The sequence below is a fragment of the Canis aureus genome, chromosome 13, assembly GCF_053574225.1.
Source record: "Canis aureus isolate CA01 chromosome 13, VMU_Caureus_v.1.0, whole genome shotgun sequence".
Taxonomy (NCBI): domain Eukaryota; kingdom Metazoa; phylum Chordata; class Mammalia; order Carnivora; family Canidae; genus Canis; species Canis aureus.
The window spans coordinates 27,351,463-27,368,327 of record NC_135623.1 but is presented as its reverse complement, the minus strand read 5'-3'; the positions used below and the strand labels follow the sequence as shown (position 1 = coordinate 27,368,327).

At 41.1% G+C, this 16,865-nt stretch overlaps 1 protein-coding gene across 16 annotated transcripts in view; it reads right to left on the bottom strand.

The window, feature by feature from the left end:
* The window catches only part of NAV3 (neuron navigator 3), a 1,006,607-nt gene that overhangs the window by 164,837 nt on the left and 824,905 nt on the right, over positions 1 to 16,865 (bottom strand). For all 16 annotated transcript variants that reach the window (XM_077845591.1, XM_077845595.1, XM_077845596.1 and 13 more), the window contains 2 exons: positions 16,084 to 16,199; positions 175 to 283 (listed from right to left, as the gene is read on the bottom strand). In XM_077845591.1, coding sequence (XP_077701717.1) covers positions 175 to 283; positions 16,084 to 16,199 — 225 coding nt within the window. The remainder of the gene's footprint in view (positions 1 to 174; positions 284 to 16,083; positions 16,200 to 16,865) is intronic.

Sequence of the window (16,865 nt, the reverse complement as noted above, 5' to 3'; positions counted from 1 at the left end):
AGAAGAGATGGATAGGAGAAAAAAGTCCCTGGGTCTGTCCTAAGAAGTCACCAGATGAATGTCATGTAAAATTGAAGAAAATAATAAGGAAACTAAAATTCTTTCTTTATCCTTATAAGAGGTTAGGTGCTTGGCTGTTATTTTTTTCTTTATATATAGAACTGAGAAAAAAACCTGTGGCTTATCTGGGTCCCACGAAGACTGGACATAGTCTCCTCTAAATTCTGCCTCAAATCTGCTATGTTTTTAACTGTTCTCATTCTTCTTGTTTCAGGATCTTCACCTAGAAAAGTAACATAATCATAAATTTATTAGTCAAGACATTTACTGGTCTTAGAATAATTGTCTACCTAGATAAGTAATATAAATTCCTCTCCTTAAAAGTAAAATAATAGGTAGGGGATTCCAAATGCTTACTGCCTGAAAATTATGTCTCCTTTCTACAAATAAAATGTGAATAGAAACAAACGTAACATTGGAAGTAATAATGGATAATAAGGAGTGACGATAATACAATAATACTTTGTAGATTCATGACCTTAATCATGTAAAGTGACAGTGATTAATTCAGAAATATACTACACAGTACTCTCTCTTGCTGAGTTTAATTTAAAAATCTGGAATTATTTGGATTCTAATTATCCTCATAATTACCTCTTCCTAGGTATAGTCAGAATAATAAGATAAACTTACCTTGTACAATTACACACTTGGATTCTGGGGAATAAGAGGCCTTTTCTTACAGAAGCAGTACCTTTGTAAGTCTCCTATTAACATTGGATGGCTTTGTTTTTAAATATTTGTCACTTTTTATAGAGACTTACAGCATCCACCTAGACGCTTGAGTTCCAGGAGAGGCTCTAGCATCTAACCCCATCCTGTGTTTAACAGGCATGAAACCAGCAGCTTTGCCAGTGTGACAAATGCTAGCCTTGCACAACCACTACCTATCATTTGGAGGGAGAGGTGCCATTAAACCAGTCTGATTATGGACATGTAATACTCCCAAGCGAGTGGCCATTTGAAACTGGTCTATCTGGATACTGAGAAGAACACGGGGAGACAGTAGGGGAAGTACAGCTTATCTTCTGTTCAGTTTGGGCTCAGAAGGATGTCCAGTGAAGAGACACTTTAGTAAGAAAGATGAAGGAGAAAAGAAGGGAGGTAGGGGAAATGGATGGGCTAAGGGGATCAGGGGAGGAAAGGTACAAGAAGGAGGGGGGGAAGAGGAAGGCAAAAGAAGGGGATAGTGGGAAAGAGAAGGGAACAAAGGAAAGGAAAAACAGAAGGGAAAGTGAAGGTAGGAAATAGCATCGATTAAACTTCTGTATGAAAACTGTCACACGGAGAAGTCAAGATGCATACCTACAGGCTATTTCAAGAATGTACGTAGATAGTTAATGTGTTCATTTCCTTACATAGAATTCATGCCAGATTTAAAAAAATACACAGTAATTACACTCACTTCACCTGTATAATATAATCATAGAATTGGCAGGGGTTTCAAAGAATGCCCCACCTTTCCTCTCAGCCAGTGAGGGAACTCATCTATGACTCCCTTGGGAGGTAGCCATGGGCCTCTGCCTGAAGCCTCTAAGATTGGAAAGGCATCGTCTCCAGAAGAGATGGCTCCTTCTGCTATTGGATACGTCTCATTGTGAAAACATTTCCGAGGATGAATAATTTGCCTGCCTTTCATTTCCATCTGCTGGTCCTAGGAGCTCTGAAGGTGACTGAACAACTCTATACCACCTTCACCACAGCAGTCAGAGACTAAAAGACACCAACTGCTCATTCCCCAATTTTCTTCTTCAGCCAAACATCACTGTGTTGTTCATTTTTCCTCATCCTGGATGGTTGCCTAAACAACCACCATTCTGCTGCCTGCCTGTGTCTACTTTTTAATTGGCAAAATATTAGAATGATTAAAGGAGGTTTAGCAATAGCATTATTATTTCAAACTTTAAACAAAAAACGTCCTTAGATATATTGTCAAGATAGAAAAATAGGTGTTGAACCCTCCTTGTGCACATGGCACAAACTTCTCCTACACTAATTCAAGTCCTGCAATCCTTAACCTTATCAATTACCATCACTTTAAAACTCAGAGCTGGTAATGACCCTTGAGATTCTAATCATAATCCCTTGGAACTTTTCCCCACCCTTCTCATAAATATAGCAGCATATTTGAGAAGTGGTGATAAAGAAGCCCACTTTTTACTTCCAAATAATCTGGTACTAAAAGAAGATAAGAAGGAGTTTGTAAGGAAAATCCTAAAGGGCAGATGACTTTTACTGGAGGGAGGAGGAATATAGTTATTGACCTTACACAGATTGTACAATATACCATTACATGTCCCCTGGCCCTGGCCCCCTCCCCTCTGTGAGAACTTGCACATTGCGCTCAAGCTCTATCTCAACCATTTGTCAACTGGCATAATACCAAAAACATTTATATTTGCATTACTTTCCATATATTCTTAATGTAAACTATAGGAACATTATATTTTCAGAGATTGCATTTCAGTAGATTTTTTTCACATCTTCATCTTCTATTTATTTTTAATTTTTTTAAAGTAAGTTTTATTTATTTATTCAGAGATTTCATTTCAGTAGATGTTTTTTCACATCTTCATCTTCTATTAATTTTTTATTTTTTTAAAGTAAGTTTTATTTATTTATCCACGAGAGACACGCAGAGAGAGAGAGAGAGAGAGAGAGAGAGAGATAGGAGAGGCAGAGGGAGAAGCAGGCTCCATGCAGGGAGCCCAACGCGGGACTCGATCCCAGGACCTGGGGGTCACACCCTGAACCAAGGCAGATGCTCAACCACTTAGCCACCCAGGCATCCCCTTCATCTTTTAAGTGTTTCTTCTCCTGGGGTTCCTAGGCGGCTCAGTTGCCTAAGCATCGGACTCTTGGTTTTGGCTCAGGTCATGATCTCACGAGTCATGGGATCGAGCCCCACATGGAGCCTGGAGCCCAGGTCAGGCTCCTTGTTCAGCTTGAAGAATCAGCTTGAAGATTCTCTCCCTCTGCCCCTCACATCCACATGCGTGTTCTTTCTCAAATACATAAATATAGATCTAAAAATACATAAACAAATGTCCTTCTTCCAATCCAACAGGCATCTTAGGTCCTTGGCTTTTCCAGCTGAATCCATTTTTGTTTATATAGCTTCTCTTGTATTTCAGAACCACAATTTCCTTTCCTCCTTTGGTTTCAGGCATCACAACACTCACTCATACAGCACTGCACTGTTCATGACAATCAGACAAATGGATCTTTTCCTCCCAGACCTTACTGAGCAAAACATAATTGCTGCTTCATTCATGTTATGAAGGATAACATGATTTGTCATGTTATGCAGTAAATTTATTGCAGTAAATGTTCTCAATGACCCACAAAAGTCAAAATACAACTAAATACACTTACAACCCCCTGAAGGATTACACAAATCTGAAACATCCTATAAATTTGTATCCAAATGATGTCTAGAAGATTGAGGGAGAGGTGGGAGTCTCAACTGACAAGGCCAAATGTAAAAGCACAAGTAAAATGTAAAGCACGAGTAAAATAAAAGCAGAAAAAAAAAAAAACCACGTATGATAAATTCATTTAGTCATGAAAGTGTTGTATCTTCTCTCACTTCCATAATCTCCAAGCCACTAAGGCTCCCTTGGGACCTACTCTCTGCCCCACTTAGAGAGGACACTTTACAAGCCATGAGAAAGCAGTTTGCAACAATGTTAAAAACTCAAAGCTGATTCCAGAATGTACCATTTTGGAAAATGTGTGTAAATCTTTACTCTCTTGACAGTCAGGAAGGAGGCTTCCTTGAGGAGAAACAGTGGCTTCTACATTTTTTTGCCTCGGACAGAGGAGCCACATGATCCGTGTGGTCCTGCTCTTAATATTTAGGCTTTACTTATCTACGTTGTAATTAACACTGCCAGCACTATCATCTTTTAATAAGAAGTCAAATTATCTGTGAATGAACCTGATTCACAGAGAATTATGTCCTCTACCCCAACTCCTTGGCAAATGTTATTGTTTAGAGTACAGCTGCCTGATTTATTTTGAGAACCCTAATTTTGTAGATGACCCCAACAGTCATTTGGATGGAAATTTTTCAAATCTTCTTAAGCCAGATACTTGGAGCAGAAAATAGCAAAAAAACTATGGCCAATCACCTTTTAAATAGTCTCCTGTATAGCCATAGCACAGACCCTGGTCTAGTCTAGTAGGATACTCAAGATTCAAGAGTTGAACTCAAGGAACCCTGCCTAAAAATTAACTTGGAAGAGGCCATTTTGAGTCAGAAGCAGAACGTAGGCAGGCACATGGCAGAAATGCTGCAATTCCTGTGTGCTCTGGGCTTGGATATACTTACCCACGTAACACGCATCATTATTTAGGAAACTGCATTGGAGCGCTTCATTATCCTGATAGGGTTATTCATGTCACAACTATCTGACTAAATAAATTCTTCCTTACTTTCTCACTTGCATTTTTGACTACTGGCATAGTTGGGGAGGGGGAAGCCTTAAAAAGAATAATCCCATAAATATAATAAGCAGCTGCTGAGTTTAAGAATCATGGAACACACAGGCTTCTATTGAGAGATTACCCTCTGACAGTAATGCTCCAAGTTATTTATGCACAAAAGGCATATGTCATGTATACACCCACGTACAGCATGCTATAATTTAACAGAGCAACCAAAAAATACTGCCAGGGGACTGCTTTCTGTTCATATCTTTGAGAATACTTATATAAAAGGTCCTTAGAACAAGATAAATGCTACTATTTTACAGCGAAAGATGAATATTATTTGATTGTACTGTTTCAGAGGATCAAAAAGATAAGAAGGTTCTTCAGGAGTAAGACTCCCTCTCTTGCCTTTGTACTGCTTAGAGGTCTTTTATGAGATACAGTTCATTACAGAAATCGCACAATGGTGAAGAAGTAAATCTCCTATGTCTGAGCACCTGGTGTATTCAGATTCAGAAATCACTCTTCCCACAACTGTGGAAACATTACTCTCTTTAGAGCCAAACTGACATGACAAATTGCGCAGTATTTGCCTCTGCTGTCTCTCTAAGCTTTCTTCTTCTAATGCTGGCTCACTAAGATTCTGGAAAGCCTCATAAAACCTCTTGCAACAGGAGGGTCTACACAGAGAATAAGAACACATCTACATTTAGCTTCCGTTGTATGAACAAGAAACAAAGAGATCACTGGTCAGGCTTAAGTCTTTCCTATGTGAGGAGTCTTATAGGAAGTTTTCTTGTAGACACATATATTTGCAAAATATGATGCGGTCAATGGCTTAAAACTTAAGGATTTTCGAGGAGAGGACTGTGTGATATCAATGTACTTTGGTAGAGCACTCAATTAGGGGTAACAAGCAGAACACGTACAGTCTGGCTATTCAGGGAGGTAGTAAAGTCAAAACTGAAACAAAATACAAGAATCACTTTAGATATCTTCCTATCTAGTTAATGAGAGATCATGTCAGAAGTTATTTAAGACTTGGGTCATCAAAAAGGCCTACTCTGTAAAGTATCATAATCACCTACACAGTAGTTTAGATAGTTGCAATGTGAATTTTTTTGCCAAACACCAAAAAACAAAAACAAAAACAAACAAAAAAACAGCAGCGTGTGAGTGAAGCTGTCAAAAGATGCCTGTGCGTTTCTGCGAGTGTTACTACCGTCTTGGTGCCTGTTGTGGGAGCCCCCGGGGCAGCAGCAGAAGGCCCCTAGACACAAAGTTTGCCCCAGAGGCCCTTGGCTGCTCACCCCCTCTTTGTGGCGGGGTCACCTCGCGGGGAAAGTAGGCAGACGTCTAATTCCCGGGCAAGCATCAGGTCGGCGGCCCTAGGGCCCGGCACCCCTTTGCGGAGGCCTGGACCGGCCCGGGAGCGGCCGCGACCCCAGCGGCGCAGGGCGGGCTTTACGGCTGGGTCTCAGAGGTCGGCTCTGCAAAGGAACAACGGCAGCAAGACGCTCACAAATCATAATCATAATAATATAGAGAGAGAGGGAGGGCGCGGCCCAGGTTGTGGCGGCCACTCACCCAGCAGGTCCGCGCCCAGCGCCTGCTCCAGGTCGCCCAGCATCGTCAGGATCACGTCGGCGTCCAGGTGGGCCGCGCCCTCCCGCAGGCAGCTCTCGCCCTCCTCGGCCGCCCAGCTCCTGCCCGCGCGCCCCGGGCCGCCCTCGCCCCTGCCGCCCCCCGGGGAGCGGAGACCCGGGGTCGCGGGGTCCTGGGCCGCGCCGGGGCCGGGGCGCGCCCGCAGCCAGGACGCCGGGCTCGGCGCCCCGCCCGCCCTGGCCGCGCTGCCGAACCAGTTGGAGGGGCGCGCGGCGGCCCTGCGGTCCCCGTCGGCGGGGCTCACGCCCGGGGCCCCCGGCTTCCGCGGCCGCGCAGCTCGCCGGGCCGCCCCCGCCCCCGCCCCCGGCACCGAGAGCCCCGCCGGCCGCTGCATGGTCGCCGCGGGCCCGTCGCCGTCAGCGGGGCTCATGCTCGCCGTGCGCACGGGGGGCGGCGGGGCAGAGGCCCCGGGTCAGCACCCCCACCCCCGGGCCCCGCCAGGTGAGGCCGCGGGGCAGGTGCTGGTCCCCAGGTGAGGCTGCGGGGCAGGTGCCGGCCGCCAGGTGAGTCCGCGGGGGCAGCCCGGCCCCCAGGTGAGTCCGCGGGGCAGCCCGGCCCCCAGGTGAGTCCGCGGGGCAGGTGCCGGCCGGCAGTTCCCCGTCGGCGGCAGGTGGCGCAGGCGGCCCGGGTCGCGGTCCCCCCCCGCGCGGCCGCAGGGCTCCGCCGCCCGGCAGGTGCGCATCCCCGGGCCCGAGCGGCCAGCGAGGCTGCGGGATGCGGGACCGCGGCCGCCGCTCTCCCTCCGCCCCCGCCGCTCCTGCGTCTCCCGAGCTCCACGGGGCGGGTCTGCGGCGGGGCTCCGGGGGGCGGGGCACCGGGCCGGGGGGAGGCTGCGGGGCGCGGGCGCGGGCGGGCCCCCACGGCAGCGGGCGCGCGGCCACCCGGGCGGAGGCCGCCGGCCACCCGGACCACGCCCCCCGCCCGGCCCCCGACACGCGCTCGCGCTCTCGGACTCGCAGGACGAGCGATTCGCTGCCGCCCGAGGGCTGCGCTCGTGCTGTAAACGCACAAATCAAAACCCAGAGTGTAAAGGGCCTAAAACCCGCAGCGTGACCCTCCCCGCTGGCGCTGGCGGGCAGGTAATGCGTTAAAGGGAAAGACTTCACCTCCTGCTCGCGGGCTCGTTATTCTGAAGCTGTTTCAGGGAGATCCCAACAGGACAATAAAACCCCAGGTTTCTTCCTGTAGGAAACAGCCAAGAAAGGAACTCGAGAGGCTTTTCCCCCAATATCTTCACTCGAAGCATATAATTAAAAGTTGATGGCCAAGTATGCGGGAGATAACGATGTGACAAAAAATATATATATATATATATAAAACGCACATTATGGTTTTTGACACTGAGCATTTTTTCTGGTCTGAGTCCATAAATCTATTGCAGCAGCATCAGCTCTTTGTCTCTTCATATTTTAATAAAACCAGAAAACCTAGATGATAAATTTATTATATTTTTCTTGGATTGGTTGTATGTTTTACACCAGCGCCCTAACATTTTGATATTAGGAAAACTTTTAAAACACTTATCAAGTCTATTCGGGGACCATATATGTTCCACTTAGAGCTAAGGACAAGAGTCTTTAAAATTTCTTTAAGGTTTTCTGCCCATAAACATGCCCTATGAAAAGGAGAGAAGCAGAGAGATACATAGAAGTATTTGTGCCACTCCAACTGCTAAGTCCTTATCATTTTCTGGACTAATATGATTAAGTTACTTCTGAGTTTTCACTTCATATTGCCTACCTCAAGTAGGGTAAATGCCCAATTTCTTGACTACAAATAAATTAGCATTAGAACATACACTGACTATCCTTTACATATGATAATAACCTACTTTGCAAAGCTAATTAATTCTTATGCCCAGGCCCACGGCAGATCACATCTAGGTTTGCTTTACACACATATATAAAAAGGAATTAAATGAAAAGCAAATTTTTACAACTATTTATCAAAGAAAATTGCAATTAAGCGAACAAACCTGTGAATGCAAATACTGATTCTCAATTCTTCAGTCTTCAAAAATAAATGTTTTATATAAATATGCTTAAATGAGGGTACAAATGTCAAATCATAGAAACTGATGATTATCCTTTTAAAAACATCATTTACAAAGTGTTTTTTAAAAGCTCAAAATGCCACCCCCCTCTGGATTCCTAAGCAATACATTTCTTTTTCTTTATTTGGAATCACTGTGACCTAGTGAATCACCAGCTCATGAGACTACAGTAAATTTATTGACTCTATAAAACTAATTTGTCTGACACATATTACACTAAAGTACACATGGAGTGTCTTGAGAGATTCACAAAAAAGGGAATTCTTATGCTTTAGACATCAAAATAAGTGAAAGCAATAATTACATCCTCCTCTATACAAAGGGGCTCGTGTACCAATCAGCTTCAACCAGTGGCTCTCAAATTTTAATGTTCAGAACTCTTGGAGGACTCATTAAGTTCTAGCTTGCTGGGCCCCAGCCCCATCCCTACTCATTCAGGGTCTGCAAGAGGCTTGAGATACTGCATTTCTAACATATTTCCAGGCAATGCAGATACTACTGGTTCTGAGACCCCCCCTTTGAGAACTACCAGGCTTAGACTAGTGTTTCTGAAATGGGTCCCCCTTAGGGGACATTCAGCAACATCCACAAACATTTTCAGTTGTCACAACTGGGGAGTGTGGTGCTTCTGGCATCTAGTAGGTAGACACCAATGATGTTGTTATACCCCCTACAATGACAGGACAGCCGCCTACAACAGAGTTATGCAAACTACAATGTCAGTAGTGTCAAGGTGGAGAAATTCAGGTGTAGATTCAGTTATGTTGAATTTACAAAAGTTTTAGAAATTCTAGTGGTTTACAAAAACAAAGATGTGCTTTTGCTCACATTACTGTCCACTCTGTTGGCTGCGGCTCTGATCCAGGTATCACTTATACTAAGACCCATGCTAAAAGAGCAATGCCAGTCTTCAGACATGTTGATCTTATGACAGAGGGACAGGATATGAGAGATCCAAGCATTGACTCTTAAAGCTTCTGCTCAGGGATGGCCCATGTCATTTTTCCACTTATATTTCCTTGGTCAAATTAAATCGCGGGGTCCATCCTGATTCAGTGGCTAATCCTCCAGTAGGGATGAACCCAGGAAGAGGCTGGTAAGGAGGAACTGGTTATTCTGAAGAAATGATCCCAATAGAAAACATCAAAAGGGTACTTTTGTTTCTTTACAGAAGATTATTGTTATCAACTTGTAGCTACAGTAGTTTTTCCCTTGGAACTACATCATCAATTCATCAGTTTACCCTGAATGGCTGTAAGGAACCCATTTATTGCTTCTCTAGAGGCAGCTATACCTGCTTGCTCTGGAAGTGCATTCATATATGGGTATAATTCTACTTATTTGTATTCACCCATATATATGCGTATGATTCAAGGTGGAGGAAGAAACTTCAATGCACAGGAGATGAATATATATAACCAATACTAAAAATGAGAATCACTCTTATTTTGCCAAGACTTAACATAAGCACATAAAGCATAAAGCACAGCTGTTATAATGTTCTAAAAAGGAATGCTTTTCAGCTTTTTAGTAAACATGATTATAAAGCGGCTATTTAAGTAAAAGATCAAAACTGATTTAAATTACCTGAGCTTGATTTCCTAATCTTTCTAAACATTGAAGAAACAGGCAACTTAAATGATCATTTACAAAAGTTTTAAATACCAGATACTGACCATTATTCAAGACAAAGTCTGGTAAGCCAGAAAAAAAGAACCCATGGAACCATTAGCTTATGCTGCTTAATCTAAATTCTCACTTTTAAAATGATTTCCCAGATTTGTCCAATTCTTTTATTACTTTTTCACAAATGGCGTGCCAGCCTTGCTAATACCAAGTCAGCGTGGCACTTTCAATATTTTTCAGTTGAGTATAAATTCTAGATAAAGGTTAAAAAGTGCATTAAACAGATGTTGTACGTTTTGGTAAAAAAAGCCTTATGCACAAAAAAGGGGGCAAGGGTGAACCTATATAAAAACAAACAAAAACCAAAACAAAACCAAATCCTAAAAACTTTCCTGAATGATTCCAGTAGACTAAAAAGCAAAGCTCACTTTGCATTTGGCAGGATCTCTTGGCACTTGATGATAGGGATGGTCTCTGAGGCCAAATTCTTTTTGTCAATGAATGTAAGAATGAAATCCAAGCCAAAGCAGTAAAATCTGAATCATCGCCCTGGCTGGACTTACACTATCGAGGTAGTGGCATGAATCTTAAAAGGATAGGCTGGAGGCAAGAAGCTCACTCACCCGTTACCATAAATTGTTTAACATATTCCACCTGACTGTGATAATTAACAAAAGCCCCATTATTAGACTGGGTAAATATCACTAGGTCTCCTCCCTTAGAAAATGACAAATAATAGAAAATGTGAATGATATTAAAGACATCAGAGGGATAGAAGGTCACCAAATCGTAAAAGTCCTGAGCTTTCTCCAGTATGCCATTTTAAAGTCACTCATTTCTGATACGTTTCTTCACATCCTGTGTCTTCACACCATAATTTAACCTCATTTTAACTTCCACTATCATTTAATCACAAAGACAATGTTTTTTATGACTTCATAAGAATTACTGTGTAGATGAAAGCATAAACAGCTAAGCTTCCTGGCTTCATGAATCTTTTTAACAAACCTGCTTTTCAATGTGAACTATTCAAGTTTGCTCCTTACCAGTACCACAAATCCTCACGTCATGCATCTCGCAGGTCATGCAATAGGGATGCTTTTCATATTGTTTAAGTATGAAAAGGGATTTTCCCTAGGGAGTGTAACAGAAGAGTGCAGGGGAGGGAGGGATAATTTTAGGCATGGCTTGCTCACAGGGGCTCAGACATTTCCTACAATGACCTTCACCTCACTCTCTCTCCTGCTCTCGGTTCTGTTTCTCAATGTTTGTTTCACTTGAGGGTGAAGCTAACTGCCAGCAGCTCCAAGTTGCTATTGTTTAGCTTTGGGTCTAGTGGAAAAACCACATCTCTCTTCTAATAGTCTTAGGAAAAATTCTGAGATTTATTCTGATTGGTTCTGACTAAACTGAATTGGGTCAGATGGCCATTCCTGAACCAGTCACTGTGGTCAAGGGAAAAGGTGGTTCTGATTTGATCTGCTTGGGTAATTTCACTTGAACCACTTAAGCAGTGATGGATAGGACAATGGTTTCCTCCACTAATAATAATGATAATTATGATGATAATGATAATAATAATAATATCCTTATTATTTTTTAATAATAAATTTATTTTTATTGGTGTTCAATTTGCCAACATACAGAATAACACCCAGTGCTCATCCCGTCAAGTGCCCCCCTCAGTGCCCGTCACCCATTCACCCCCACCCTCCACCCTCCTCCCCTTCCACCACCCCTAGTTCGTTTCCCAGAGTTAGGAGTCTTTATGTTCTGTCTCCCTTTCTGAATATCCTTATTATTATTAGCAGATGGGGCAAGGGATGCTGGTCAGGCAAAAGTATACCAGGACCTCAAGGTATATTTACCATGAAGCAAATAGTTCTTAAGATACAGAGCTTCTGACTAGATTAAGCTCCTTCCTCAAACACTACATGCAATTTTATATTTCTATTTTTATATTATTTTCAGGCTCCCTCGGATAGCATAAGTTTCAAAAATTCTTAAGACCTGGATCTTATCCTGCCAAGGCTAAATCCATCTGAGTTCCATATCATTAAGGTTAATTCATTTGGAGAGCAGGACAGAATTATTCCCCAGTGAGGCCCCAGCACCAACCATTAACAGTAAGAGTTCACCAGTAACAACAGCCCTCCTGAAATTTCCCGTTGTAAAAAAAACAGTGAGCTACCAAGATTCCATTGTACTTAAGAAAAGTTTCCAGTTTTATAATAAAAAAATTAATGAAACTAATAAGTAGAATTTTTTTTGTATTGTTTTCTTTGAAGTTGTTTCTTTCTGGAATATTATTTTAAGCCTTATCTAACTCTTCACAGCTAACTTAGTTGTTCTCGACCATCTAGTAGTTTAAGTATTTGTGGTGTTAAATACTAACACAGGAGGGCTCATGTCCTAGCCCCGTTTGTTTTCCCCACCCTTGGCATGCCCAACATGTATAAGGTACCAGGTGAAGATGACTGAAAATAGGGATGGAGGACTAAAACTCTATCTCACATCAATCCTATAAGTTTATTAAACATCATAGTCATCTCACAAAAAAAGGAAACCAAGGAACAATTCAGCTCAATAAAGGCAGCACAAAGGCCAGAAGTATGTTTTTCTACTTCCTAGAACATTTCACCTCCCCTATTTCGTATTATCTTTGAAGGAATATTCTGTGGGCTCAGCAATAATTTCACATGCTTTTGCGGTCCGTGTTTCTCTAGCAGCCAGAACATAGTAGCAACAACAGAAGTTGGGAGGAGAAGAAAAAAGGAAAGAAGAGGTCAAGAGAAGTTTTATTTTTTCAAATTAAAACTAGAGAGATGTAGCATCCAGAGGACTACAGAGAATGATCTGGAGCAGAGGGAGATATTAAGGAGGTGGAAGAGAAAGTAATCTGAGGAAAGGTGGAAAGAATGGGTATAAATGTTGCATGTAGGTAGATGTGGTGGTAGCGGTGTACAAAATTCTTTTCTCTATTTAATTTTTTGTAGTGAAGCCAATATCAAGGCCATTAGTTAAGAGAGAGGGTGGAAGAGCTGATATGATAAATTTGAGAAGAAAAGGTATAAAATTGTCATCTAAGAACTTGAGAGGGAGAAAAAGAGAGAGAGAGAGGAAAGAGAGAGAGAGTGGACTAGAGAAATACAGGATGATTGCTAGGCAGGATTAAATATTCATTAAATATTGAGGGTCATACAGCAATTGCACTGCTGGGGATTTACCCCAAAGATACAGATGCAATGAAACGCTGGGACACCTGCACCCTAATGTTTATAGCAGCAACGTCCACAATAGCCACACTGTGGAAGGAGCCTCAGTGTCCATCGGCAGATGATGGATAGAGAAGCTGTGGTCTATGTACACAGTGGAATATTAGTCATTAGAAACGACAAATATCTACCATTTGCTTCAATGTGGATGGACCTGGAGGGTATTATGCTGAGTGAAATAAGGCAATCGGAGAAGGACAAACATTACATGGTCTCATTCATTTGGGGAATATAAAAATTAGTGAAAGGGAATAAAGGGAAAGGAGAGAAAATGAGTGACAATATCAGTGAGGGTTACAAAACATGAGAGACACCTAACTCTGGGAAATGAACAAGGGGTAGTGGAAGGGGAGGTGGGCGGGGGGTTGGGGTGACTGGGTGATGGGCACTGGGGGGGGCACTTGGCAGGATGAGCACTGGGTGTTATGCTAAATGTTGGCAAATTGAACTCCAAAAATATAAATAAATAAATATATATATATTGAGTGTCATAAATGTAAAATCAATCACATCAACATGGGATGTGTTTTTCTCCTGGTTCATTCACTGCTGGTATGGAACAGATAGAGGGTTGAATGTAACCAAGCCTGTGATTTCATCAAATGAATTGAGAAGGGAGCAAGCAAGAGTAAAGGGTATATGCAAAAGTCAAACTGCATTCAGTTACCACAGGAATTCAGCTGATTCTGGGCAGGGAAGAAAGAATAGGCAGTTTGGTAAGGGTCAGTAAAAGGCTGTGGGATCAATATTTAGATCCCATTTAAATGGGTTTTTAAAAATAGGATCCATATTTAAATTAGAATCTAGAAATCCTAGTAGAACCATTGGTAGAGTTGAAACAAAAGAAAGAGCACTGAAAAGTCAAGAGGTAAGCAGCAAGAATTAGTGAGTTTATCGAGAAACTGCAGGGTCTGATAATGCCCAGATCGAGGGTAGGACCATGAACATTAAGGAGCTGAGGAGGAATCAGAAGACAAGATCACTGGAAGAAAGGCCAGGGCATGCTAATCATTCTGTCATCACTGGTCTACCTGTATACTCTCACCTAGGTTCTCCCAATCACAGTACTCAATTTGTAGCTTACTAATCATAAATGAATATCATCTTCCAGGAAATCTCAAGTTTGCATTAGAGAAATTTTTACTATCATCTTAAACAAATAAATAGAAATGACCCAATCAGGTAAGACTCATTTCACCATTTACTTGCTGTTTTCTTTATTATGTTCCTATCTAAATCACAGATTTAAATCTATGATTCTACAGAAATAATTAATAAAAATGCAAAATAATACTACACCTCCTAATAAATCCATTAAATTATTATATTATGTTAAAGTCTAGTTCATATTTTCACTTCCAAGTGTTATATTTAAACACATCAGAACATTACATGGAGATATTAACTGAAAATATGAAAAAATGATCAAGTGATGGACAGAATAAAAAACTGGAGAAAAAAATCATATATAGATTATTTACTTAATCAGAGATACTCAGTGATACACTAATTTCAGAGAAAGAATGTTCCTTTGTGAAATTCCCATAAAAATTAGAATTCACACTGTACTAAATGCATTTTGTCCTACATATTTGAGCTCTCATATTTCATAGGCATATTGATACATAATTGAAGACATTCATGAATAAAGAAATGTGTGAAGTATATGAATCTTCATGCCACACCAGGCTTTAAAAATATCTAGTCACAATACAGATATACATCATCATTCTGACTGTGAGACTATCTGGAGCCAAGAGAAAGCCAAAACTTCCCCCAACTACTTGAAAAATCTGTAACTACCATCCCGATAGCTATGTCTTGGCATTACTTTTTCTACCTTTGCCCAGCTCCGGCCCATTATAATCTTCACACAAAACTCTTGATGCCTAATGATACCGCTGATAATTCTACAAGGACCCCTCATGATGTTGTGCTGTCTATGTGGTCAATATCTACTGGTAGATATTGCAGAATTGGCTAACGCCTGCCAAAGTGTTCAAGTCTGCCAAAGTAGAGAAGTTCTTTAACCCACAAATTTGTGATAGGGTTATTTTCCGGAGCTTCAGCCCAATACTCTGGATCTTTGGAGTACCATACAATTTTTTTAAATTAAGCAGTTTTTTTAGTTTTTTTTTTTTTTCTTTTTCTTCAGAATATACAAGGGCTGGCCAGAAGCTTATTGGAATAACCGACATACCTCTACTTCTATGAATTCTTAAACTTAGGTATGTTCTTAAACTCTTTTCCCCATTAGGAGCTTATATTTTGCTGAGTTTTCTTAGTTGCTCATGAATACAGACCTATATAATAGAATTACACCAAAGCCCTTCCATATATGCCTATGTTTATATGGGTCCTGGGGGCGGGGGAAATAAAACTAACACCGTGGACTAACACAGTGAAGTTTGTTTTATAGACTTAAAACTCTGATAAATTGTGTCTGGGGTATGTATATATTTTTATTCCCTATGTTACTTATGTTATGAAATATTTCCATAATTGGATTTCTTTCTAAACACACATTTTGAAGCCATCATGTAGGAGTGTTCTAAATAGCAAAGAATTGAAAAAAGAGGGTTGGATTAACCATGGAACATTTACATTGACATTTGACCCTTAGCATTTTTTTAAATCTCCATATATATTCAAGGTCTGTCTTATTAACAAATAGAAGGTTCTCCAGGTTTTCTCTGATTATATAGAACTTGACTGAGGGCAATGAGAACTTAAAAATCTCATCCTGTAAAAGCACTACCATTCTTTACAAAGTTCTTCACAGAACAACAAAGAGATCACCTCAAGCAAAGTAGCCAAATATCTAAGAATCTCTGAAGCACAAGATGTACACAGTCCATTTATGCTTAAGAAAAATCAATATAACACAAACACAACTTAATAAAAAGACTTACAGAGAGATTGTAAAAATTCTGAGGTTTGACCTACCCATCAATCAACCAGGTCACTTACCAGATATCTCCTCTAGGCACTGCTTAGCAGTTTTATTATACGACAAGTCCATCTTAGTAGGACTGGTACAGGAGTCAGCAGATGGTAAAGAGGTACCTTCATTTTCTGAATGTGATCTGAAATTACCAAAAAGATAGAAACAAATAGCAATTGTTGTCACCAGTAACTCAAAGTTCTCTAGTACAAGCAGAAAACAGCATGTTAAAAGTTTACTATTAAGGTAAGTATGCATTTCCTTATGATGGAGACATTCCAAAACTAACTATAAGAGAAAGTCCTTATTTTTCATATATAACCCAAGTAGGAGTGAGATTAATAAATCATATTTCTTAGACTTTTCTGAACTTGAAAGCTTTTAATTACCAATAGTTTCATTTTGGAGGAAGCAAAAGACTTGAAAAGATCCAACTTTCTTTCTGCTATTTTAGACAGAGTCTGGCTAAGTTGTGTTCTTGTGAGAATAACTAATAAAGGTACTGAGAGCACCCCTAAAATTATTTTTTCCATGAAAATTCTAGAAAATATATCCTAAAATTGAAAGTGTAAGTAAAAATAAATTTCAGGAAATTAAGGTCCATCAAAGCTAAATTTCGTCTACTTTATGTTTTATATGTTTATGTGTGTGTGATTAACATGTAGAGAGTAGGTCTAATCAAATGAAAAGCACACAACAGATGGACTGAGTATATTTTGATATTCCCATCTTTCTTCATGCATTGCTTCTTCCTTTTATGCACAGGCAAATGTTTTAAGAGGCATGATCTTTCCTGGTGCGGCTTCAA